Below are 27,495 nucleotides of genomic sequence, written 5' to 3'. Positions count from 1 at the left end.
TTCTTTTAAATGAAAAGATGTTTATTAAAAGTGCTTTTAGTTTGCGGTAAAACTACAGTCCCGAGTCCTTGTGATACAGTACAGCTATATACTAAAGGTCCTCTAAAAATAGTTCAAGCAACAAGATTAGACACATGACCTGCAGTGCCCTATTAAAAACATAATAATTTGGCCAGATCAATTCTATTGATCAGGAGGCAAGTGCTTCAGTTTCTGTGCAGTATACTGGCGTCTGTTGCAGTTCATAGCAGAGGTAGAATGGCTGGGGGCTCCAGGAGGGATACTTGCATGTACCTGCAAAGGAAGAAACCACTCAGTACAAACAGTTAGCAAACTACCCATTGATAATTCTGGGGCACTTCAAGTACTCGAGATTAGCAGATTGCGTAATCTTGATTGGGAAATCCTGCAGTGGATGTAAGTTAAAAAAGAGAAAAGATTCACATCTATGACTGTGGGGGTTATTCTGCTATTTGCAAGTGCCTAGGAATCTCTACTTCTATAAAAGAAAACACGCCTGTGTCTCTGGCCCTTCTGACGGCAGCTGTGTTCTTATTGGTTCTCGCTTGGAGCATCCTCAGGGGAGAAGCAATTTCCAATTAAAAAAAAAAAAATCCTTCGGAGAAAATAAGCCTGAAAGCATATAGGCAACACCAAGTGAGATATCAGAGAGGAGTTCTTAACAGATTTCCTGTGGTCATAGGGGAAGCTACCATTTAACAGTTTCGAAAGCTTTATGCGTCTGACAAAAATCAATTGTTCTTGGTACAAAGTTTAAATTGCATGTGTATGGCACTCATTATATACATCCTGCCCACGCTTTTGAGCCAGGCTGCAAGTCATGCTAAGACACAATGTTGTGAGGATGAGATGCAGCAAGCCTTAGGCTCACCCATCGCCTAATCTTCCCTCCGGCAGCTGCTTCAGAGTGAGTTTGGAAGCTCTCCCTCCTATTTTTGGGTTAACTTTGAACTTCATGGATTGTTCGGATCCAAACTACTGTGGCTAATCCAAACTGTTGTCTTGTTTCAACAAACCATTTCAAGCCACAGGTTAAGCAGCTGGTTTGTCCGAATGAGCCATTGTTCACGTTTAACCACGGTTTAGGGGTTTCAGAGGCAGGCAGTGCTGGAGGCAATATAAAATGGAAACGGAAGTGTCCAAATTCCTCCTCTGCAAGTGGCAGAGAGGCGAGCACATGAGCCTAAAGCTATCACCGGCTCATCCTCCCCAGTGAGTCATGGGCAACCTCTTTCTCATTGAAGGGATGAACTCCTTTCAGGTCAAATCTGCCAGGGTGCACAGGACTAAAGTCAGTAGTAGGCAGGCCAGCCTCTTTTATCTCATTAAAGGTAAGGGGACCCCTGACCATTAGGTACAGTCGTGACCGACTCTGGCGTTGCGGCACTCATCTCACTTTATTGGCCGAGGGAGCCGGCGTACAGCTTCTGGGTCATGTGGCCAGCATGACTAAGCCGCTTCTGGCGAACCAGAGCAGCGGATGGAAACACTGTTTACCTTCCCCCGCCAGAGCAGTACCTATTGATCTACTTGCACTTTGACGTGCTTTCGAACTGCTAGGTTGGCAGGAGCAGGGACCGAGCAACGGGAGCTCACCCCGTCACGGGTTTCAAACCGCCGACCTTCTGATCAGCAAGTCCTAGGCTCTGTGGTTTAACCCACAGCACCACCCGCATCCCATTTTATCTCATTATATGACCCCTATTCTCTCCCTCCTGCCCTTCCTCTTCCCCACTAACCAGTAGGCTACTGGGCAAGAGACAGATGATTCAACTGCCTGGAAAAAGCAGAGGGCTAACAGAGGACTTTTGAAATTAAGCCAAGGGCCAGGTGCAATCCTAGTTTCCCACCCTTGCAATACTGCTAAGCTAAGCTATTTAAAAAAGGTAAAGGTACCCTGCCCGTACGGGCCAGTCTTGACAGACTCTAGGGTTGTGCGTCCATCTCACTCAAAGAGGCCGGGGGCCAGCGCTGTCCGAAGACACTTCCGGGTCACGTGGCCAGCGTGACATCACTGCTCTGGCGAGCCAGAGCCGCACACGGAAACGCCGTTTACCTTCCCGCTAGTAAGCGGTCCCTATTTATCTACTTGCACCCGGGAGTGCTTTCGAACTGCTAGGTTGGCAGGCGCTGGGACCGAACAGCGGGAGCGCACCCCGCCACGGGGATTCGAACTGCCTACCTTGCGATCGGCAAGCCCTAGGCGCTGAGGCTTTAACCCACAGCGCCATCCGCATCCCCTTTGGCATTATTTGCAACCTCTCTATTATATTCCCACATGGTGTCCAGCTTTCTTCCTCTTCTAACAGCCCTTATTTCCACTGGTCACAATTTTACAGAGCTGCTGAGGTGTTCAGAAAGCAGTTGTTGGCCCAAGAACTTACTTAGCCAGCTTGTATTTCTCCCTTATCGCTTGCTGTGGTCGGTGCGGAGCGTCCAGGCAGGCTTTGTGCAGGTCGCTTAGGCAAGGCACTATCTCACCTAGTGAGTAGCCAGTGAAGGCCGCAAGGGTTTCTGGCTGATCAGAAGAAGAGAGATTAGAGTTTTATTATTCCATTCAGGTAAGAACGTGTCACAATCACATACGCTCGGAAAGAGACTCTCCTGCCTTGAGCCAGCATCAAGTTTAGGAGAGACCTCACTCAGTAGCTTTGTTTCAACTTTTCACCAATTGCTGCTGGGTACAAGGGAAAAAGGCTGCTCGAATAGGCAAGCACAGAGCAAAATCCAGCAGAGAAGCATCCGGTAGACTCCCTACCCCAGTTATTCCAGGGCAGTGTTTCCCAAACTTGGGTCTCCAGCTGTTTTCTCTGACCACAGGTCCTGCTAGCTAAGGATGATGGGAGTTGTAGTCCAAAAACATCTGGAGACCTAAGCTTGGGGAACACTTTTTTAGAGGAAAGGGCCATGGCAAAACACATGCTTTGGGTGCAGACGGTGCCAAGCAGGGCAGGAAAAGAGACTCTGGTATGAAATTCTGAAGAGCCACCAGCAGCCATTGTTGGCAATACTGTGCTATTCAGATCAATTTCCAGACTTTGTATAAGGCAGCTTCCTTATGCTCCACTTGTACGCAATGCAACCTTGGTTTTCCACTGCCCTACACAGGAGGTGGTGGCTCCTTTCATGAGAAGCAGCCCATACTAAAGTGCACTGCCCAGGAAGAGACACTGCAGAGTTGTGCTTTCATGAGCGCTTGGGAAATGTTTATTTTTTATACCAGCCATATCCTTTACCTCGCAACATTCCCAAAGCAGATATTGGGATAATTAACAGAGAAGGTGCCCGTGAAAAATCTCATTTATACCCATAAAGTTAATAAGATAGCAGGTGTAGAACAGCGGCAGCAACAAAGATGCATTAAGGTCAACTAAACCCATAATTGTTTTTAACCCAGAAAGCTCCGGAGTTCATCTCTCTGCAGAGTTAATAGCCTCCCAAGTGACAAAAATGTAGTTGTGTCGGACTGAAGGATTTCTACTGCATCAGCCATTTTTTAAGTTTGTTGCTAAAAAAAGAGGGAAAGCCAGCTAAACCTGGGGTCAAGGCATCTTCCCATTTTGTATCCAGTTTCATTCTTTGAAGGGTTTGAAAACACTGGGAGCCGGCAAGCTGTAAGGAGTTGGTTAATATTCAAAAGTCAGGCTTACCCAAAAATGCCTGTTCACGGTGTAGTTTGCAAGACAGTAAGCGGCTGCTGCCATTTGTGAGGGAAGGTACTTCAAGAATGGATCAGCTTCAAGGAGACTCAGCTCTGCCACATACTAAAGAGAATTGGACACCATTTTAATCACAGGGAAATCAAGAGAGATTCAAGTCTATCCCATAGTCAAGAATGGTCAAGAATGCTGGTCACCACTGAAATGCAGACAGACAGATGCAAGACTGGACAGGGGCACAACAGAGGCAGCAGGCGAAGACTGAAACTGAACCAGCTCAGTCGGTAGAGCATGAGACTCAATCTCAGGGTCGTGGGTTTGATTCCCACATTAGTCAAAAGATTCCTGCAATGCAGGGGGTTGGACTAGATGACCCTCACGGTCCCTTCCAACTCTACAATTCTATTGTTCTACGACACATATCCTTCTCTAGAGAAGATGCAGCTGGAGGGGCACTGGCATCAGGGAAGTTAGGCTAATGATTTTTTATTATTATTACTTGGTCTGGGTGTCCTTTGAAGTGTTTGCCATGCAGGTCATATCCTTACCCTTGCAAAGTTCTCTGTCTTGATGCTGACACCATGAAGTTGCAAATACTGGAGGAGAAACTGGTTGATGGTTGGAACAGTCAAGTCAAATGCAAGGACTTTGAGGAGCAGGTGTTCCATTTTGAGCAGTTGTTTTTTAGTGTAGGTATCATCGGTTATATACACAAATTCTTTGACTTCTGGCGGATAGATTTCTTCATATTTCCTGGGGAATCAGGAGAAATAGCAACCTACAAAGCCTTACTGCATATTTTAAATTTTGTTTCATTAAGCTAATCCCTTGGCATCACCATCCTGAGACTGCCAGGCACAAAAGAAACAGGGCCTTCTCAGTGGTGGTCCCACACTTTCAGAACCACTCCAAGTGATTTGTATACTGCACCACCAGCACATGCATTATGTTATCACTAGGGCCTAGACAAAAGAATCTGTTTATACCTTTCAGAATAGACTTCATTCAGACCAAGATAACATTATGCCAGGCTCCTGGAATATGTCTTGGTCCCTATATAAACCTGTTACTGAACCATTTGGATGCGAACCATAAAATGGTCCCAATCTTAAAGTATGTAAACACTCTAAGAATTTGAACAAAGTTTTCATTCACCAGCTGGAAGAGACGACCCATTGAATGTTAGAACAATGGACCAATAGTACAGATGTGAGTTTTACCTCACAAAACCGATAATAACATTACGTAAGATAAATGCACCCTTAGTAAGTTATATTATATTTATTCTGCACTTCCTTCAAGCAATTCATGTTGACATATATTATTATCTCTCCTTCTCCTTATTCCAATAACCACCCTGTGGGATAGGTTAGACCAAGAGGTAAGCAATTTGATACAAGATCATCCAGTAAGTTTTGTGGCTGAGCAGCGATATGATTCTGGGTCTCCCGGGCTAATCCCCACACAAATAGCTAAAGCATACCAACTCATTTGATTTCCTCACTCTCTGAACTTGGGATCCACAAACTATTCAGGTGGATTAAGGTTGTAGATGCAAGTGAAACATTTGCTTGCAAAAAAATGTACCTACAGTGATTTCAGCAGCAGCAGAATGTCACTGGGACCTGCTCACAGGAGCCAATGCCAATGAAAAAGCAAGCAAAAACCCATTTTGTCCTTCAACATTTAAGACTGTTAGCCCACTCTCCAAGTATCTCTATGAGGAAACAGGGTTGTAGTCCATTGGCAGAGCACAATGGAGAAGGCGCCAGGCTTCAATTCTTGGCATCTCCCAATTTGGCCTGGACAATAGCCCTGTTTGTAACACAGGGGTGTAGCCAGTAATGACCTAGAATGGCGCGGGGAACCTGCAGCCATCTACACGGATTCCAGCTCTCATCAGCCTCAGCCGGTATTGCCAGTGGCAAGGAATGATGGGAGCTGGAGTCTAGCTGGAGAGCTGCAGGTCCTCCAACTATGAGCTAGATAGACTAACTTGGAATAAAGTGGCTTCCTGCCTTTGCTAGGACACGTGAGCACTCAAGAGACAGATCCAAACAAGTCTCACCAGGTCGCCCTAAACAGTTGTCATCTGCCAAAGGTTTGCTCGCTCACGCCAAGCCTACTTACGCAGCTAGGAGAACTGCCGCCGTTCCCACAAGCTGAAGCTTTCCTCTGAGGACAGACATGCAAGAGAGAAAGCGGTCCAGGTAGTTCACAGCAAGGTACACCGTTTCAGTTCGAAGCTTATATTCTTCACCGACTTCTACCAGCCAGTCCACCAAGATTGCACGCATACTCGAGGTGATATCAGGCTGCTTCCTCAAGTAGCATGCTCTGGGCCTGTATTTCACCTGCATGGAAAGAGTTCGGCCTCAGAATAAGGAGGTGTAAGTGTAAGTGTGTGTGTGTGTGTGTGTGTGTGTGTGTGTCTGTGTGTGTGAAGCCCCTCTGTGAGTTAATTTACAGGAAGTTTGAATTCAAGGTGTCCATGATACTAAACTGAGATTGTTGCTCCAGAGGACAGGACTAAACATGCATTTGAGTGCAATTTAGGCTCCATAAGCTAAAGTACATACTCACGGCATGAATATCAGAAAGAAGGGAGGATGCAGAGTGCATGTTACACTGGTGCTATCTCTGAGCCAAGGCTACAGTGAGCTCCTTAAAAGCGCTACTCACTTCAGATTCTCTCAAGTAGCGATGAATATCTTCTGCATATTCCGCAGCACACATGACGTCCTCTTTATAACACTGAAGAGCCTCATCTTGGGACTGCAACGACTTATCCACCAGCATCGGAGAGCCTGGATTCACCAACATATTACCGGGAAGAATGATTTTTAAAAAATATTTTAAAAATGTTAAATTAGCCATTAGTTTCAGTGTATGCTTCCATCAGAAGAAGTCATAAACCCTTAGATTTTTTGGATGTTATAGGCAACATACACTGTAATTTAAAAAGAAGGCTTAGTAGGCTATGGTTCTCCAGACATTGTTGGAGCTCAACTCACATCAACCCCAGCCAGAATGGCTACTGGTCAAGGGCCAACAACCTCTGGAGGGTAACAGGTTTCTACCATCACCAACACTGCCCCTGCTAGGCCATTGGACGTACCTGTACTCAAGCTTAGCAGCAGGTGAATGTTGGGTCTTCGGGTGCAGGTATCAACTTCACACATGCTGGATTCTTCCACAGCCATACAGCTGTACCTGTTTTTCCCTTCCACTTCATCTCTGTAAACAGCAAAACTTTGTTTGGACGCCACGCAGACGGGCATCATATTCTTGCCAGTAGTTAAAGCAGGACAGACATTTTCGGATCCAGAGAAGCCTCTCAGCCTGCTTGCTCCCTGAAAAGAAGAATGAGAATCTTCTTGGTAGGGACAGCCCATATTCCTGCTTCAAGGAGTGCAGGAAAAGGCGCGTTTCAGTTCAGTTCGCTTATTTCTATGCCGCTTTTTGCTCGCACAAATCACAAAGCAGCTCGCAAATAATAAATAGCAACAACGTAATAGTACAGTGGTGAGGGACCCGGGTGGCGCTGTGGGTAAAAGCCTCAGCGCCTAGGATTTGCCGATCAAAAGGTCGGCGGTTCGAATCCCCGCGGCGGGGTGCGCTCCCGTCGCTTGGTCCCAGTGCCTGCCAACCTAGCAGTTCGAAAGCACCCCCAGGTGCAAGTAGATAAATAGGGACTGCTTACTAGCAGGAAGGTAAACGGCATTCCCTGTGCTGCGCTGGCTCGCCAGATGCAGCTTGTCACACTGGCCACGTGACCCAGAAGTGCCTGCGGACAGCGCTGGCTCCCGGCCTCTAGAGTGAGATGAGCGCACAACCCTAGAGTCTGTCAAGACTGGCCCATATGGGCAGGGGTACCTTTACCTTTACCTTTAATAGTACAGTGGTACCTCGGGTTAAGTACTTAATTCGTTCCGGAGGTCCGTTCTTAACCTGAAGCACCACTTTAACTAATGGGGCCTCCTGCTGCTGCTGCTGCGCCGCTGGAGCACGATTTCTGTTCTCATCCTGAAGCAAAGTTATTAACCTGAAGCATTATTCCTGGGTTAGTGGAGTCTGTAAACTGAAGCGTATGGAACCTGAAGCGTATGTAACCTGAGGTACCACTGTACATCACAAATTCAACACGAATCGTATAAACTAATTAACAGATCATCAGCAAAACAACGGCAAATAATCAGTAAAACAGACACATTCTATAAAGCCCTATTAACTAAAAAATAATAAGTGAAGCAGCACAAACCCAACAATAGTCATCTTATAAGATTCACAAAGTACTCCAGCACTCATAATTCACAAAGCAATACTAACCAAAGGAAAGCTCTCTTGCACATGTGGAAGTCCTCTCACAGGATTTCTGTTGGTCAGGCTCCCTTAATGTTTTACTGGCCAATTAAAACAGATGGGCAATATATCCTTGTTATGTACTGAAGTTTTTACCCTGGGCCAGCAGGGGGATACTGTAGATAGTTATGCAAATAAGGGATCGAAAGTGACGTTCAGTGATTGGATAGTTTTAGAAAATTGTTAGTTACGTTGTACTGGAGCTCTATATAAGCAGGCTGACTGAACCCTTCAGTTCAGTTCTGTTCTGGCCTGTGAATAAACAAGAGCTGTTTGAAGAATCACTGTGTCGTCTGATATGTTCACCCACAACTTAACAATCCTGGCTTTCTGATATCAGATAGCTCAGTAGGTAGAGCATAAGCCTCTTAATCATAGGATTGTGGGTTCAAGCCCCACGTTGGGTGAAAGATTTCTGCATTGCATTGTAGGGGGTTGGATGAGATGACTACCATGGTCTCTTCCAACTCTACAATTCTATGATTAACAACCTAGCAACCAAAAACAAACTAAGCACTGTTGAATTTCTCTCTCTCTCTCCACCCCCATGACTCAATCTTCCACTCAGTTCATCAAAAGACGCATAATGCCCCTGGCAGCAACTCCCTTCGTAAGGCCCCTAGGGCTGGAGGGTGGAACAAGGCAGGTAGAAAAAGCCCTTGCCTGATGGCCAGTGCAAAGTTTCATTCCTCTCACAGTGCTTCTGGAAACAGCTCCCTTATGAAGGCTGGAGGGTAGGGCAAAGCATATGGATTGTGGCCTCTGAAAGCCTTCAGTTCTCCAAAACTGTAGTTTGGGAGCCCGTGGTGCTCTTTCTTGTTGAGGGCCAGCAGGACAAGGGAAATGTGAGAGGTCTTTCCCAGATCAAGCCAAAAAACACTCCTACATTCCAATGTAGCTGCACAGAACTTGCAAGAATACAAGGAGGAGTGGGCACGACGTAGGTACAAGTCTGTGACACTGATCTGTCAGTGATTACGCCACTGACAATAGTGCAGGAGGTTTAATCTTATGCTGCTTCCTACTTGGTTGCTCATTGGCAAGAAAACATAGCTGTTTGCAAAAAGCTATGGAAGGAGTCTTGGCTTGTTCACACCAAAGGGTGTGCGACTTGTTTAAACTGCATCTTAGTACACCGAAGCACAAGTGAAATATACTCAGAGTCCTGCAGTGATTTCATGCTCTTTATTGCAGCTTGTAAAACAGTGATTCAATTTCCCCCCAAACCTCAGGCCTTTATATACATTATTTACACAATGAGTCCTGTCTGATTGGCTGATTCTGCTCCCCTCCTGGAGCCTGATTGGTCTCCTCCTGCAGGCCAATCAGTTGTTGCATTCTAGGATCCTACCTGCCTATTGTTCTAGGATCCAAGCTTAGTACATAACAAGTTAATGCATTGTGAAAGAAGGTGGGCAGGGAAGAGTCTGAAGCAGAAGGCAGCCTACTGATGAGCTGGAAAACTCCAACAAGAAACAGAGACTAAAGTTAACGGCAAATCAGTATTCCAAGAGAGCCCCGGCAATCCAGCACCAGAAGACATTTTGGTTTTGAAGCAACCATCATTAGTACTCCATATCAGTACAGAACACGGCATGGTGTGGCTATTTACCATTCAGCACGTAGAGACACTGTGCCCGTAATTTCCATGACTGAATACCAGGCGTTTCAAGCTAGACAGAGACGGGGTGGGAGGGTGGGGAGCTCAGCCAAAGTGGTTCAGCCAGGCTAGTCTTGTAGCATCTTAAAAAGACATGGATTTAACAGCAGCACAAACCTTTGGAAATGGAAGTCCACAGTTTCGATACAGAAGCATTGCCCTCAGTTGGTACACAAAGTTATAGCTAAAAGGTAAAGGTAAAGGACCCCTGGATGGTGAAGTCCAGTCAAAGGGGACTATGGGGTGCAGCATGCATCTTGCTTTTGGGCCAAGGGAGTCGGCATTTGTCCACAGACAGCTTTCCGGGTCATGTGGCCAGCATGACTAAACCACTTCTGGCACAACAGAACACCTTATCTTTTACACATAGTTATAACACACACAGGGAGAAAAAAATAAGGCCAAAAGGCCACACAAGGCCAAGGGGGCCAGTGGCATTTCTACACAAACCTCACATGGCTGTGGACGGCAGATCTGCTTACTTTTTTTATATAATTTTTTTTTGAAGTATAAACATACAACAAAAACCAATTCAGAATCCAAATATTGAGATTATTCTGAATCTCCTGACTTCCTCCCCATCCCTTCCATGGGTCCTGTTGATAATATTTGCAATTGCGTATCAATACTTCTCCAATTTTTTGTCTTTCTAAATTGTCCATTAAAACGTTCCATTACATTACAAGTGTGGTTAAAATCCTGCCAATGTTTTAACCTGCTTACAATGATCTCATATATAAATTGTAAACTTTTCCCATTTTTTTTTAATGTTCTTGGCTTCTCAAATTCTGAGCTTCCCAGTTAATTTTTGCCATTTCAACATAGTCCATCACACTCTGCTTACTTTGCATACATGTGACCTCTTTCACAGTTTCTTGCATTTCATGGTCTTTTGACGCTCCACAGTTTACAATTCTCTCCACCCATATGTGCATAATACATATTATCTCTCACACTTAAAATGTCTTTGAAGACAACACACTCTGCGTCTGATAAAGTCCTCTGAAAGTCATGGTTATGATCAATTGCCAAACTTTTGAAAGGCAGGATAACAACCTAGACTGCGCAGTGTTTCCCAAACTTGGGTCGGGTCTCTGGCTGTTTTGGACTACACTTCCCATGATCCCTGACCACTGGTCCTGCTAACTAGGGATGATGGGAGTTGTAGTCCAAAAGCAGATGGAGACCCAAGTCTGGGAAACACTGGCCTAGAGTATGGATAGGGAGGTAATGCACAGGGGCCAAATGCAGTCCTCCAAGTCTCTCTACCTAGCCTTCAATACTCTCTCTCTCCAGGCGACACCACCCATCCAGCCACACTCCCTACCAGCCCTGCTTTGCACCCTCCTTGAGTGTTTTTGATTGGCGGGGATATGTCCTTGAGCTCTGAGATTACCTCTTGCTTGCTTGGATGAAAGACAGAGAGGTGTATGGTTGATAACATGATACATAACATGCTAAACCAGGCTTCCTCAGCCTCGGCCCTCCAGATGTTTTGAGACTACAATTCCCATCATCCCTGACCACTGGTCCTGCTAGCTAGGGATCATGGGAGTTGTAGGCCAAAAACATTGGGAGGGCCGAGGTTGAGGAAGCCTAGCCCATAAAGAACTGTTTGGTGGCTCAACACTCCTCCTTGGCACAACAGCAAAAACCTGTATCTCTAAAACAGGGCTGATGCTGAATTCTTAAGTCCCACTGAAAACCACAGAGAGAAAGACTTCTAGTCCCTCTCAATCCCTCGCTTCAAGTTTCCAAGAAACTGAAGATGGAACCTTTCAGTAGTACTTGACCCACTGGCAGTTAAAAAGAGTGCATGCATTTTCCAGTGGTCCTACATTCCACAGCTCATGGCATGCGCAAACCCCTTTAACAGTCGTTCGTTGAGTGCCGTTGAGCCCAAAGAACATACCTCGGTAGTACTGGAGCAAAAGAAGAGTCAACAACTCACAGTGCTGCTCTGTACCTCCTCTACAGAGGATGCCGTTTGATAGCAAATATAGCGTCCCCCAAAGGGAAGGGCAACCTTTTCGAAACTGCTTTAAGTGTACAGTGCAGCTGAGACCTCAAGTCACACTATTCTCTGACCTGCCATTCCTACAGCATTTTAACATACAAAGCCCAAAGGAGTTGCTGTGCTAGCAATAACACCGCCACAACCCTAGCCATGTCTACTCGTGAGTAAGTTCTAATAAACTCAGGTGGGCTTACTCTCAAGTAAACAGGATTAGAATTGTAGCTTAAGGGTTGGGTGCTCAAAGCAGACCCAATAGAATGACCAACTTAAGTTGGTTATGTCCCTTGATTACAATACCCCAGGGTGTGACTTGGCTAGATTTAACCCCAATAAACTGTAGGGTTGCCCAGAGTCCATGAACGCTCACGCCCTTAGAAAATCTGTTTAGTATTTAAAGTGCCATAACACTTTTTTTAAACACAGAAAGTGTCTTACAGTTCTCATTTACAGTTGAAAAAAAAGCTAACCTTTTAAAGGTGGAGTTGTAAGCAGAAGAGGTGCTTCAGAGATGCACGGGTGCGGATAAACATGAAACTGCAGGGTTGTTGTCCCTTCCTAGTTGGTTAAAGGTAAAGGTAAAGGGACCCCTGACCATTAGGTCCAGTCGTGGCCGACTCTGGGGTTGCGGCGCTCATCTTGCTTTATTGTCCGAGGGAGCTGGCGTACAGCTTCCGGGTCATGTGGCCAGCATGACTAAGCTGCTTCTGGCGAACCAGAGCAGCGCACGGAAACTCTGTTTACCTTCCCGCTGGAGCGGTACCTATTTATCTACTTGCACTTTGACGTGCTTTTGAACTGCTAGGTTGGTTAGTGAGCCTCAAAACAAGTAGCAAACAGCTACTGAACCTAAGAAGCTGCCTTACACAGACAGACCATTGGTCCATTTATTCCCACCTTTACCACTCCAAAAAAATAAATCTCTGATTTCCTAAGCTCAGGAGATAAAAGAACCTTCCGTATGAGTTATCCAGTCCTCCATGATTTACCTGGACAGAGGGTCTCAAACACTGCCCATTTTCCGTCAGCTCCCCCAGAATAGCTCTCTGGTGGAGATTTTGATTGGTTCGAGGTTGTGCAACAGCCGGCAGGGCATCCCAAAGCTCATCTTGTGCCTTCTCATCACCTTTGTGGCTGCAATGCATTTCCTCAGGGTCAGCAGCTGATGCTGGAAAGACAAAGAAACACACATTGAGGCTGCACCCACACAGCAGTCCTTTCCATTTCCCCAACTATTAACTCCTGCATTATATTTGAGCTTCTACCCAAATATGACAGCCACTTCCAGAAACCTGGCAGAATGCAGTGGAAGTTTAGTGCTCCCTTTCTGTATTAATTGCTTCCAGGGGGAAAAAATACATTTGCAGCCCAATTAACCTAGAAAATCACGAGAGCAGTGACAAGATTTGGGTCGGCATACAGTTGTTCCTTCCTGCCGTTTTTATAGGAGAATCATGAGGAAACTGAAGCATGCATGTGCAGGAAGTGTGAGGAGTAGCAACGTTGTCTAATGGCATTTGTTGTTGTGTCACATCACCCCCACTGGTGTAAATGAAGTTTACTGAGACATGCCCGCATCTCAGTCAAAAGGACACAGTTACTGCATTGTGAAAGGTATGTTAGGAAACGGCACAGAGGCGGTAGCATTAAAATCAGAAAAACTAATGTAATACCTGAATGCACCCAATTTCTGACAATATCCTCAGATGGACTCCCTTCAAGAGCAACCCAACCCTGAAGTTGATTCTGACTCTTAGAAAACGGAAACCTTCCCGTAGCTTTGTTTGTACAAGCCTGCCTTTTCTTATCTTTGCTCTCTCACTAGTGTTTCGGGTGACCCTCCATAAAACCAACTGAGAGGCAAGACTCAACGCGGTAAGCCCAAAGCACAGGGTGAGCAACTTGTTTAAAAATAACAAAACCCTGGCAATATTAGAGATGGGCCACAACCATCATGCAAGGTTCAAATGCTCACTCAGCCATGGTGTTCACTGGGTGACCTTGAGCCAGTCACCTACCTCACAGGGTTGTTGTGAGGATAAACTGGGCAGCGGGAAAACCACATAGCCACTTTGAGCTCCTCGGAGGAGAAGGTGGGATATAAATGTAACAAACGAAATACTGCGGTATCCTTAGCCCCCAGAAAGCCAATCACATTAAAGAGTTTATGAGATGAAAGCAACCTTGGCATTACATGTTTCTTTAAAACTGGCATCCTTCCACCAAATAGCTTTACCTTGCTGAAACCAATGGGATTAAATCAGCAAAAGTGGCTCACAGTTGAAGGTCCCCCAACTCTAAGGCTTAGAACCAAGTGCCACTGGATTTACCTCCAAGTAAACATGTCGAGTAAGGGGACGCGGGTGGCACTGTGGGTTAAAGCCTCAGTGCCTAGGGCTTGCCGATCGAAATGTTGGCGGTTCGAATCCCTGCGGCGGGGTGCGCTCCCGCTGTTTGGTCCCAGCGCCTGCCAACCTAGCAGTTCGAAAGCACTCTCGGGTGCAAGTAGATAAATAGGGACCGCTTACTAGCGGGAAGGTAAACGGCGTTTCCGTGTGCGGCTCTGGCTCGCCAGAGCAGCGATGTCACGCTGGCCACGTGACCCGGAAGTGTCTTTGGACAGCGCTGGCCCTCGGCCTCTTTGAGTGAGATGGGCGCACAACCCTAGAGTCTGTCAAGACTGGCCCGTACGGGCAGGGGTACCTTTACCTTTAAACATGTTGAGGAATAAGGGATGCATCACCTTTGCCTTGCTGAATTCGGTGAAACTTGCTTCCAAATATAACATAGGACTCTGGTACCAGACTTAACCATCCAGGGATCCTTTTTTACCTTTACTAAGTTTACACAAGCCTGTTCTCGGATTTGATAACTATTAAGGGATATTACAGAGCAAGTTTTTTATTATTATTCAAACACAAACAGCCTTCTACTCTGCAGCATCATTTTCTAAAAAAAACAGAGCTCCTTTTCTGCTGGTCCTGTGGCAGCTGAAAGATGACCAGGTGCTCCCATAGAGAGCTATAAGAGCATTGTGGTCACACAACCCTGCAGCAAGTGACCTGGGCCCATCTCAGCCCGCCTGCAGGCAGCGCCAATTACAAATTACAGAGGCTGCTGGAGGCAATAACTGCAGAGGGGTCTACTTGGGAATCACTAAATGAGGTAAGAGCTGTGGCTCAGGAGTAGAGCATCTGCTCTGAGACTGCTGGTTCCATCCCCAGCACCTCCAGGTAGGACTGGGAAGGAACACTCCCTTATCCGAAATGCTGGAAATATGGACTATGTTCAGCTACATGGACCAAAGGCAACGTCCCAAGTTTCTAGTCCTCCGTTTCCAACGTCCCAAGTTTCTAGTCCTGTTTCCAGTGATTGCCCCAAGGCACCTGTGCAGTGAGCGCTTCGACCCTCCCCGAAACTAAGCCCGGTCTACAAAGACACCCGCAGGAACGCTACCAACTCACCCAGCCACCCTGGCAGCGCCTCCCTAAACTCTGCCCGGGGACCCCCGCGGACCCTCGCCGCGCCTTTGCCCACCTGCCTTTCCCCACCCGCAGCGGAGGCTGACGCGGGCGGTTCTTCCTTGGTGCCTGAAGGGGGCGCCCTGCTCCTTCCCGGCGCAGCGCAGGTGGGGACTAGTGGGCAAGGACTCGAAGTGGCTCCCGGGCGCCGCTTGCCGAGCCTATATAGGCGGCGGCCAATCAGTGGAGACCGCCGTCGCGCCGCCCCTCCGGGTGCGCCTCGGCGTGCGCGCTGCTTACTTTCAAGCCGCCCGCGACTGTTGGGAGTAGCGGCCAGTTGGCGCTGGCACCGCGCTCGCCCGCAGGCGGCAGGCTGCTCCCGTGGCAACCGGAGATCTTGCGGGCGAGAGGAGGAAGCCGGATCTCTCTCTCCCCGTCCGTTTTCCTGCCTTTGCCTTGGTGCGCTGCGGAGGTCAATGCCGGATTTACTTAACAAGCTATAGCTTAGGGCCCCATTCCCTTGAAGCCCACCCACCCAAAAAAAATTAAAAGGAAAAAAAATGCATGTACATTTCTAAAAAAATACATATTTTGTTATGTGCAAATGGCTTCAGATACCTGTTAGGTCCATAGATTAGCATATATTCAATACAAAAAAAAGCAACAATTTGTTGTTGACAAAGGACAGCTGGACATACAAAGGGCCCCATTACCTTCAGTAGCTTAGGGCCTCATCAAACCTAAATCTGGCCCAGGTCAGGTCAAGTACACAGTCTTGCACTTTAAAACGAAAAGTGCCTCTCAGGTTGTGTAGTTAATACCCAATCATTCCTATATAATGTGCGAGGCAAAACATTTTAGAGATTCTACCCATCCATTATGAAGGACCACAACTTGACAGGGTTGCATGCTACTGGTAGCTCTTCTGTTGCTGATAGAAGGCACCTTTTTCAAGAAGATCCCAGCAATGTGAGCATTTTGACTCCCTGTAATTCTGAGGTCAGGTATTGAGTGCCAGCAGAAACGGGAAGCAGCCCAACTGGAAAGCTTGGGTAACCCCGGGGGTTTGCAAAACCACCAATAAATAAATAAAAATGCACACACAGACTGCAAAACAACAAAATGTTTGTAAATATTAACTTGCTCATTCCTCTCTTTATTCCTATCACTCTCATAAGAAAACTGCTAAAGATCCTCAAGAGGCTTTGTAGCAAATATTTCAAACTGTGACTTGATGCCAGATGTAAATCTGAGAGCAGTACTGCTTTGCCATTTATCTGTTAGTTAAAGGAAAAAACGAATAAAGCCAAGTCTTGAGGATCTAATTATTCTCCTTCCTTGGTTTCCCTCTGTGTGTTTGAGAGGCTGTTCAAGACTCCCTGCTTGAGATCATCAGGGCTGCTCTTTGTAATTAATGTTTTGTGCCAGTCTTTTGTGGTTTGAAGGATGGAGAGCTGCAATAACAGCAGATGTGTAGTGCCAAACTCAGTCTATGAGATTCCTTCGAAAAACGGGGGGAGGGGGGGATACTTTTTAGAGCAAAAAAAATGCAGGTATCTCATCTGAGCTACAGATACTTAAGTTTCTCTTCCTGTTCAGGATTTTTCTGAGTTGTTTTCATTTTAGGTAAAGGGACCCCTGTCCATTAGGTCCAGTTGTGACCGACTCGGGGGTTGCGGCGCTCATCTCGCTTTATTGGCTGAGGGAGCCGGCGTACATCTGGCCAGCATGACTAAGCTGCTTCTGGTGAACCAGAGCAGTGCAAGGAAACGCCGTTTACCTTCCTCCTGGAGCAGTACCTATTTATCTACTTGCACTTTGACATGCTTTCGAACTGCTAGGTTGGCTGGAGCAGGGACCGAGCAACGGGAGATCACCCCGTCGCGGGGATTCGAACCGCCGACCTTCTGATCAGCAAGTCCTAGGCTCTGTGGTTTAACCCACAGCACCACCCGCACCCCTGTTTTCATTTTAGGGAAGCACATAATGCAACCTCAGGAGTGCTTGAAGAAAGATGCTTTGTACCATTGACACTCCTATCTCCAGAGACCTTGGTATAGGCACCTGTCTTTGTTTGCTTCTGCAGCAATAATACTGCTAAGCTTTCATTTGATTCTATGTTTAAAATGATTTCTACTTTGCCTTTTGGCTGTCAGGAGGACTTGCAAGTGCTTTATGTGTTCAAAACACTTTGCAGTCATTATCTCAGAAATTGCTACAACAAACCTGAAAGGTAGGACTGTTGTATTAACCCTATGCTATTTGTATCACTTTCGTATTTCACTCTCTCCAATGAGCTTGGGGGGGGGGGATAACACACTGTGACTTACAGCACAACCTTGTGCATGCCTACTCAGAAGTAAGCCCCATTGAATTCAATGGGACTTGCTCCCAAGTAAGTGTGTAGTGAAAATGCAACCCCAGAGAGTGGAGTTTCTGAGTGAGGCAGGATTTTAGCTGGGATTTCTTCACTCATCTGCCAAATAGATTTCACACAAGCTTCAGCAAGATTGTTATTTGTATCATACAGAGTTCTACTGTCCTTAATGAGGCTTACTCCCATGTAAGTATGCATAAGATTGCAGCCATACTGCCCAATTCTATAGATTTACTCAGGTGTCAGTCTTATTTATATTCAGTGGGATGTGTTCTCAGGCAGGTTCAGTCGTGCTTGTGCTTCTTCACGTAGGATTTTGGCTTTGGTGTGATCCTGGCTTTCTGCTATTTCCCATTGCTGGTGGCTGTTGGGAGTACAGTACATGTGGATGTAGAAGCAGAATAGAGAGAGAAACAGCGACACATGTAAACAGAGTGAAAGTGCTCCTTCAAACACAACTTGGCCCAAGAGCCATTTCTCCAAAGACCCACTTGGGTGGAATCTACACACATTTTGAAAAAAAAAGTTATTAAAATGTTTTTTTTTTAAAGTGTTTTTAAAAATACATTGAATTTTCCATAAGGCTCACCATCGCTATCCACATTGCACATTGCACTTAAAACGTTTTATTTGCAGGTGTACAGCTGAGTCCTTGGTGTTCTTTGCAAAGAACTGAACAGCGTAGCACAGGACAGTTCATCCTGTTTTTGATGCATTTCCTGTTGAAGCAAGGCCTTGGAAATGCTGAGAAATTGCTACCAAGAGGCAGCACTTAAATCGAGCAGGGGGTGAAGATTTTAAAAATTCTCTGTTTATCCTGTACTTCCTCCAAGGAATTCAGAAAGGACTTGGCTCTCACCCACCCCCAATTTATCCTTGCAACTACCCCGTGGACATGGGCGTAGCCAAGATTTTGGGGGGGCAGGACTTTTTTTTGGGGGGGCAGAACCAATGTGATTGGTCAGTTAAGTATTTCAATTGTTTTACTTGATGGGGGGGTGGGTGGGACAAGGCAGCTGCCCCTTCTTGGCTATGCCCATGCCTGTAGAGTCGATTGGGTTAAGAGAAAGTGACCAGCCTAGATTCACCTACAGCAATTTGAAATTCACATCCACACCGTACATTTAAAGCATATGCTTCCCCCAAAGCATCCTGGGAACTGTAGTTTGCTACAGTTCTGGAAACTGAAGTCCTCTGACAGGTAACCTGACCTTCAGCTATGGTCCAACACACCAGCCACTATCCCACACTGACCTTCCTCTGAGGAAGGGGCATAGCACAGCCATAGAAGACCTGCATTGCATTCAGAAGGTCCTTAACTCAGTCTCCAGCATCTTCAGCTGGGCTGGGAAAGGCTTTCCTGAAATCCTGGAATTAGGGCAGACAATACCTGTGATCTGGTTCAGTATAAGAGAGTTTCCTATGACACTCGCAAGAGGGTATTACCACTGAACCTCTAGGGCTTGCTGATTGGAAGGTTGGTGGTTCAAATCCATTACTCTGTCCCAGCTCCTGCCAACCTAGCATTTCAAAAGCATGCCAGTGCAAGTAGATAAATAGGTACCACTGTGGTGGGAAGGTAAACACCGTTTCCGTTCTCTCTGGCTTCCATCACAGTGTCCTGTTGCACCAGAAGTGGTTTAGTCATGCTGGCCACATGACCCGGAAAGCTGTCTGTGGACAAACGCCGGCTCCATCGGCCTGAAGTGAGATGAATGCCGCAACCCCATAGTCTCCTTTGACTGGACTTAACCATCCAGGGGTCCTTTGCCTTTATCTTTTTATCCTATATTTATGTAATATTAGCATTCTTGGTTCTAGCACACCTTAATCCATAACTTGTTTGTTAGCCTTCAAGCATAGAATGAGTCATGGCTATTAAGGAAAACTGGAGTTTGGGTTTTGTTCTTTCTTTACTTTACATGGACTGCAAGAAAACCAAACCTATCCATTCTTAAGGAAATTAGCACTGAGTGCTCACTAGAAGGACAGATCCTGAAGCCGAGGCTCCAATACTTTGGCCACCTCATGAGAAGAGAAGACTCCCTGATGTTGGGATAGATGGAGGGCACAAGGAGAAGGGGAGGACAGAGGACGAGATGGTTGGACAGTGTTCTTGAAGCTACCAGCATGAGTTTAACCAAACTGTGGGAGGCAGTGGAAGACAGGAGTGCCTGGCATGCTCTGGTCCATGGGGTCATGAAGAGGCGGACACAACTAAATGACTTAACAACAACAACAAAATAAACATCAGGGAATCAACTCTGAGAGTGTAAAAATCCGTTCACTTGATGCCACCTCTAGGTTTCTGCCAGGGTGATAGCTACAGATTTGCACTCTTGCCAACCCCAGCAAAAATAATGATGTTTTATTTCTAAGGAACTTTTTGATAGTCTGTTTCAGCTGTAGACTTTCACAATCAACAGAAAACACACAGGGGACAGGGCATCATCTATCCAAAGTTAAGCACTTCTGCAACTCATTGATTTCAGTAGAATTTGTTGTTGTTGTTTAGTCGTGTCCGACTCTTCGTGACCCCATGGAATCTCTTCCATTACTCTCTCAATGAGACAGAAGTGCTTTGGTGGGGCTGGATCATTCCTCACAGTATATTAATAAAAAATACAGGCATATCTGAAACTTTGTAATTCTTCAGGTCACACACCGCATCTCCACTGCCACCTACCATATGCTCCTAAATGAAATTATGTCTTATTTTAGATGAAGCCACACTGTACCTTTCATATATGGTCAGACTCCTTAAACAGAACTTCAGGGCATTACATCCAACTCTGGACAAACGTTTTACAGCCACATGCACACAGGTTTATAGTTCTGGCAGCAAATTACCTTCATCTAAGCCTTAAGGGGAACATTACCTCAAAGGGAAATTCATCTTTGTGATCATTTTACGTCCAGCTGTGTTACACAGAACAGACACCATAGTTTCCTTCAACTACAAGAGTACTAAGAAAGCATTTCGTATCTTCCGTTGGAAGTTAATTATTAGGCATGATGGACAATGTTGAGCTTCTAGCCCCAAGGTCAGCTGTAGCTTGGTATCTTGCCTTTCATGAGTCAGCTGAACACTGTTCAAAGCAGGAAGTTCAGTACCAGTTCAGTTCTGGCACAACAAATTCCTGGGCTCAAAATCCTGTAATTCTAACAGTGCAATCCTATTGCTATCTCCTCAGAAGCAAGACCTGTTTACTTACTTTTTTAAAAAAAGTTTTTTTTAAATTGCCAAGCGTGTAAAGCTGAATGTGTGCAAGTTAAATGTGCATAAATTGTGGGCTTACTGTATATCCATACTAGAAGATGCTCAACCTGTTGGATTTCTGCCTGCCACACTACTGTTAAATGCCCAGGAACTATGCTTTGCCCCAATGCCAGACCTAAACGAAAGCCTAGGCTGTAATCCTGCACTCACTTACCTGGGAGTCAGCAAGCCATGCTAAACACAAAATAACTCCTTGGGAATCCCTTATCTCAGACAAATCCGCCACAGAAAATATACATCTTGGTTGTTAGAAGGGGAGGGGGAAAGAAGGGCAAAATACAGAAATCCACAGACTGCAAAATAAGCCAGAAAGGGGTGTGTGTGTTGCACTGAAGGGCATGGCAAAACAGCAGCTCTTTAGGAACCCAGAGAATTCATCTGTCAATCACAGCTCTACCTTCGCTCATTGGCTAGATGGGAGCAGCCAGGCTGACTAACTGACAGAATTTGTTTAGAAGAGTACCTAAACATTTAGCTTCATAACTTTTTTGGGGGGGGCGGTAGAGACTTACATATTTTATTTTATTTTTTAAAAAAAGAAAGCTGAAAGTCTAAGGGTCCCAGTTGGCACATCCGTTGGTGGTCTTGTACTTCTAGGTAAGCATGTACAGTGGTACCTCGGGTTACATATGCTTCAGGTTATAGACGCTTCAGGTTACAGACTCCGCTAACCCAGAAATAGTACCTCGGGTTAAGAACTTTGCTTCAGGATGAGAACAGAAATCGTGCTCCGTCGGTGCACCGGCAGCGGGAGGCCCCATTAGCTAAAGTGGTGCTTCAGGCTAAGAACAGTTTCAGGTTAAGAACGGACCTCCAGAACGAATTAAGTATTTAACCCGAGGTACCACTGTATAGATTGCAGCCTTGGTGTATGTTTTTTACACTGGTTCTGGTTGGTGGATCTCAGAGATCTAGTAAAAATCAAAGTAGATCCTATAAGCTTAAGATATGGACACTCCTGGTATAAAGCTTAACTTAGCTTTTTCAGATGTGAGAATGAACATTTAGTTCTGTAAATTACTTTTTGGAGAGGCCTCTTTTAACTGCAGCTGTAATTTTTTTTAAAAAAAAAATACCTGATGTTATTTGATGCTGGCTTTAATATCACTGTTTTTAAAACCATGTTTTGTGGCATTTTGTTAATTGTTGTTGGTTAGCCATTTGGAGAAATTGGGGGGCGGGGTTTGAACTAAAAGATACAAATGAACTGAACAAAAAATGGTTAAACGACAATAGCCCAATTATTGGATGCTTTTCTATTGTCCTTTCAACACGTTCCTTTTACAACAATCCTAAGTGGAGACTTTTATCTGTATCTGTGATGGATGTAAATTGATTCTACATGGGTTGTTGTTTTACAATTGTTTTACATATATAATTATTTTATATATGAAAATGCTTCACTTTATATATATATATATATGCAGTTGTTCTGTGTATGCTTTCTATTGTATTGTAAATCTCGTATTTTCACTACGGGAAGAAAGTCACTTGGATTTTTTCTTGCACAGTGCTGTTCAGTGAAACCAAAGCACATTTGCAGGGATTGGGGCCCTCATTTATGGCATATTTTTGACAGCTGGTATTAATCTCCGTTCAATGGAATTCATGTCCCAACTTGAGAGCCTTGTGATTGGAAACTGACCCTCTGGCTTCAGGTTACAAGTCACTATCAAGCACTTCTCTCTTTGCTAGCTGCATCTCATATCTTGAAAGCAGGAAGAAGTGTGAAATAAAATAACTAAAAAAGAAGGGGGGAACCCCCGCAGGGTTCACAGCCACTACCTCATAAAATAAATAACATTCTCAAGAGACCACGGAGTGAATTAGATGTTGCAACAAAAACCGACCTGATACAGAAAGAAAGTCCATATTCGCCTGAACAAAAAAATAATAAGAGACATGACTTGGGGTTACTTTCCTTACTGGGCTGTTATTAATTTAACTGCATAATAAAGTTTTGAAAGTTAAAAACATTTTTTAAGCAGTGTGTGTATGTACACTGACATATGCAGCATGTATACACATGCACACATACCTAAGCTTAGAAAGGGAATTTTGACAGGAGACCTGACCATTTTAAAGAAACCAAAGTTATGTTGAACTGAAAGTAATGGCAAAGGATCAAAAACAACAAGGAGAAGAACTTTACAATAACCGCTAATGAAGATCCTGATCCAAATTTGCACTTATATGTATATGTAATTATAAGCATGTAATGAGGCTTATTAAGCTTCCTGAGAAAAATCAAATCCTAATAATATTCCCAAGATAAGTGCAAAGCACATTAAATTTTGAGCATCGGTGCTTTCTCCATAAAATGTAACACTTTGGATTTATTTATTTATTTGACACAGTGACAAACACCTTAGTTACATCCTATTTGGATTCCTGTAACATGCTCTGTGTGTGGCCGCCTTTGAAACATGCTCAGAAACTTCACCTGGCTCAAAGAAGCCAGATAGCTGACTGGGGATGATTATAGAGAGCATACGACTCTCTTGTTACGACAGTTCCACTGGCTATTGGTCTGTTTCTCGGCACAATTCAAAGTACAGTGGTAGCTCGGGTTACGGACGCTTCAAGTTACGGACGCTTCAGGTTACAGACTCCTCTAACCCGGAAATAGTACCTCGGGTTAAGAACTTTGCTTCAGGATGAGAACAGAAATTGCGTGGCAGCGGCGCAGCAGGCCCCATTAGCTAAAGTGGTACCTCAGGTTAAGAACAGTTTCAGGTTAAGAACGGACCTCCAGAACGAATTAAGTTCTTAACCCGAGGTACCACTGTACTGGTTATGACCTTTAAAGCCCTATACGGCTTAGGTCCAAGCTTTCAGAAACACGGTACTCCCTCATACAAACCTGTCTGGGTTTTGAGATCTACAGGGGAAGCCCTTCTCTCAGTCCAAACACCCTCATGGGCACGTTTGGTAGCTGCTTCCAGACCCTGGAACTTCCTCCCTGGAGAAGCTAGACTGGCTCCCTCCTTGTTGTCCTTCTGTTGGCAGGTGAAATAAGTTCCACCAGTTTTGCTTTATAGTAATAAATCCTTTGGTCTGCCTTAAATACAAAGCAGAAGTCTGGGGGTTTTTGGGGGGGAGGGAAGGCCAGGTGGTGAAACCCAGATATATCCAAGTCACTGGTAAAAATTGTGGGAAATTGTAGTCAATATAACAAGCAAGCTTAGGGCTAGTTAATGCATGAAGGGGTTAAGACCACAGAATTGTATTCATAGACTCAGCTACGTTAGGCCCCTCATCTCTTGTTTCCTCTTTTGTTCACCCTTTTTCCTCACCATGTGAACTCACTGAGATAGGACATACCTGAGCTTGCTCACTATAAGCTCAGGCAATATGCTTAGAGCTATTTCACTATATTTGGTATCCCAAGATTTCAAACTGTGTTTACTTGCTGCTGCATAGATAAATGCATGAATCTGACACTTTTGTAAGTTTTGTAAGTAAAGTGTTTGAACTGACTAGAGTCGTGATCTGTTCATTGCAAGAGGGTTAAAAACAGGGAAGCGCTGGTAGAGACTCGGGATGGGATAATTAAAAGGTTTAACAGCCTATATTCCCATGCTGCTTGCTTTTGTGACTTTAAAACTCTGCTGCTGGGGCTTTTTCTTACTGGAGTTTGCTTGCCCTGCATTTCTGGATGGTAGGCGTCCAGCACACTCTTTTATTAATTACCCCCACATGGGTGATCTGTATCTATTTTTCTTCCCACAAAAATAAACACCAGAGTTGCCAGTCAGTCTAGCCAGAGGGGAAAAAATTCTTCCCTACTATAAATTTAAGTGATGGTTGGGCATGAATGCAACCATTCATCAAGTCTCTGAAAGAGAAGTAGCTGTTGTGGTCCTTTAGCATCCATCCACCTGATTGATTGACCCATCATTATTTACTTGGGACCATCTCTGATGTCACAGAGGAAGACAGTCGCTTATCAGAGCTCAGAATGAACGGGATCTAATCTCTGAAAGAGCTCGTCATTTATTGGTCTATATATAAAATCTTTTTTAAATAAAAAAATCAAACTTATAACAAGTAATAATTTATCGACTGTACCTTCCTGATTCATGAAAGCCTGATAATTAGTGTTATTTTTAGAACACCTGCAAGTATGTGCCTTACATACAAATACTCAGCAAGGCAAATAGTGTTGTTTTGAATGGGATAATTGCTTGCAGGGATTTTGGTAAATGATTAGGGTGGGTTAAGACAAAACTATACAGAGTTCCAGATTTGAATACTGCAATGCACTGAAGGTGCATCTGCCTTTGAAGGTTTTCCAGGAACAACAGATAGTGCAAAACTCAGCTGCTGGGTTATTACCGGTAATTTGGACCAAGCTCTAAGCTCTCACGTTCTTACAGCTACACAGGTTGCCTCCTTTCAAAATAATTAGGGCTGTCCTCCACCCAGAATTTCCTGGACATTACTGAGATTTCAAAGGCGGAATTGATGTCTGGGTGGGGGTGTGATTTTCAAAAGGTGGTGCTTTGTCCTGGATCTTAGGCAAGAAAAATCACTCTTTTGGGGAGTTTTTGTAAAATCACTTTGTGGTTTGTCCACAACATTCGGTGTGTCCTGGTTTTTACTTTTTGAAATATGGCAACCCTAAAAATAATCCAAGTTCATGCATTCCTCAAGTTGATTTTTGTTAGTTTGGGAGGTTTTAGAGGGGGAACACAATATGAAAAATATTAAACATAGCAAGTTGATAACACCATAAAAGGCACAAAAAAGACTAAAGATTTTGGAATAATATTGATTGCAAGGACATTCAATCCTCCTTCCCCCTTGTTATAACAGACAATGTGTATTGATTGATTAATTTGGTTATTTCTGCTCTTTTTTTATAATCAACTCCGATTTTGATTTATTTTAAAATTCAAGCCAAATTTCAATATCGAAAATTGAAAACGCTTAGCAGCACAATCCCAGATCAACAGCCACCTCTGCCTACCTCTTGCAGTTTTGGAGACAGGTAACTTTGGGGTATATCCCTTTGTTGTGCAGCTTTCATTCTTCAGTTCAGCCATCTCCCCTCATTTATATTCAAAAGCAGAAAAGGTTTCCCTCTACACCAGAAACAAACTGTGTTTTGGATACTTAACTCAAGAGACTAAGCCAGGAACCGTCACAGCTTCTGAGGAGTTGAGCAAGCCAAGCTTTGTAGTATCCATGTGAACTAGACAATCGGCACTGTTTGCCCTTGGTATTCTGTGAGGTCTCATGTCATTTATGAGATAATAAAAAACAAATACAAATGCCTTTTCTACAATCAGATTACAATTCACTTATTGTTAGGGGATTTTCTTCTTATTTCCTGAAGGGATGGCATATCACAATTAGGTTAGTGTTAAAACTTGGTCTTGGCAAGGTGATTATGGTTCACTGTAGCCAGAAATCATGTCTTGAAGACAGCAACATAAATAGGTTATGAGATACAAAAATTCCCCAGGATTACATCACTGATTAAAGTGTCTTTTTAAAACTTTAGTAATGTGTTGGGCTATCATGGTGCTAATATGTCCCTGAATGAGGCAAAGTGAAGGTTGACACCTTATGTTTGTGAGACGAATGGATTTCAAAAATGCCTTTAGTGGATATTATTACTCCACCTCAATCACTGAGGTTCTCCGATGGAGCACTTCTGGTGGTGCCTCAGAATGGCTCCCCAAAGCAGCAACACCAAAGGGAATAAGAAATCTCCTTTCCTGCATTACCTTAACAAAAGTAACCCAGCCAGTCACTGTTGGCTTTTGCTACACTGATGTCATCTGCTAGCGCATTACAAATGTTGTGTGTGGCTTCTCCATAATTTCTATTTAATTAGGTCAGTATCTTTCAAACTGTACCTGTGGTTTGATTTATTTTGTTTGCCTTTGGTGATCACTAAGAACAAGAAGCGATTCGACAGAAGTCAATTGTTCTCTGCTTTTTCTTTTAAAGTCCCCTTTGGGTTTGAAAGCTCATTAGAAGCTGTTTGGGGCCTTTGAAAACCCCTATGAAGATTTGTGGTTATACTTTTCTTCCCCCAATATTTGTCTGTTTGTTTCCGTTGCTGTAGTTGAGTTCATCAAACAAACACCGAAGCAAGAGGAATTAATTATTTCTTTCTCTCTCTCTCTCTAGATGCAATTTGTCCAGTAGATGAAAGCAACTCATCAGAAGTTTTCCTAGACAGCTGTGTCCCAGAACACATATGGTGAGTGATAGGCATTTTTGGTCTATAACAAACATTTACCAGAGACATTAAAATGGTACCTTTGCTTAGTATTTTTGTACTAGATCCTGGTAAGCATGATTCTCCTTGTTTATTTCTTTGAAAAAGAATAGCACAAGGGCTTGTGGAATCAGGATGTCCATGCTTCTACTACACATTTTTCTGAGAGACAGGGAAATCAATTCACAGTTTCCATTATGGGAAAAGAGATAAACCCAGACTGAGTGGGTGCTTGAATCCAGGTTTCCTTTGTCCAGCACTTTAATCACTTGGGCATTGCAGCATATTTGTGATCCACATTCCTTATATATTTCCTGAAGTTACAGTGACAACATATCCAATCAGGATTCTCCTATCATAGTGGGATGAAAGTTTCCCTAGCCACAAAAATTATCAAGGTTTTACTCTGCATTGTGAAAGCCTATA

At 44.5% G+C, this 27,495-nt stretch overlaps 1 protein-coding gene across 4 annotated transcripts; it reads right to left on the bottom strand.

Moving 5' to 3' along the window:
- CCNA1 (cyclin A1) lies at positions 1-25,932 on the bottom strand. Of its 4 annotated transcripts, XM_083437181.1 has the most exons (10): positions 15,254-15,449; positions 13,735-13,759; positions 12,706-12,884; positions 6,799-7,033; positions 6,363-6,487; positions 5,811-6,034; positions 4,229-4,433; positions 3,672-3,785; positions 2,406-2,539; positions 1-294 (listed from the first exon to the last, which is right to left on the bottom strand). In XM_083437181.1, exons 3-10 carry the CDS (start codon positions 12,859-12,861, stop codon positions 243-245), a joined length of 1,245 nt encoding a protein of 414 aa, XP_083293307.1. In that variant the 5' UTR covers positions 12,862-12,884; positions 13,735-13,759; positions 15,254-15,449; the 3' UTR covers positions 1-242. The 4 variants fall into 4 exon arrangements, with proteins under 4 accessions (XP_083293307.1, XP_083293305.1, XP_083293308.1 ...); XM_083437179.1 differs by lacking the exons at positions 13,735-13,759; positions 15,254-15,449 and adding an exon at positions 25,807-25,932; XM_083437182.1 differs by lacking the exons at positions 13,735-13,759; positions 15,254-15,449 and adding an exon at positions 15,478-15,665.
- Between the last annotated feature and the right edge of the window lie 1,563 nt (positions 25,933-27,495).

The sequence above is a fragment of the Podarcis tiliguerta genome (assembly GCF_965153285.1).
Source record: "Podarcis tiliguerta genome assembly, chromosome: 4".
Classification (NCBI taxonomy): domain Eukaryota; kingdom Metazoa; phylum Chordata; class Lepidosauria; order Squamata; family Lacertidae; genus Podarcis; species Podarcis tiliguerta.
The sequence above is the reverse complement of the archived record's forward strand: the minus strand, read 5'-3'. Positions and strand labels throughout refer to the sequence as shown.

Excerpts from the sequence above, each read along its gene's own strand:
- CCNA1 (XM_083437179.1), bottom strand. The coding sequence starts at position 25,882 with ATGGCTGAACTGAAGAATGAAAGCTGCACAACAAAGGGATATACCCCA. Across the intron at positions 4,434-5,810 it reads GCGGCAGTTCTCCTAGCTGC|GAAATATGAAGAAATCTATC; the intron begins GTAAGTAGGCTT and ends CTGATTCCCCAG. Across the intron at positions 2,540-3,671 it reads CCGTGAACAGGCATTTTTGG|CCAGAAACCCTTGCGGCCTT; the intron begins GTAAGCCTGACT and ends TCTTCTGATCAG.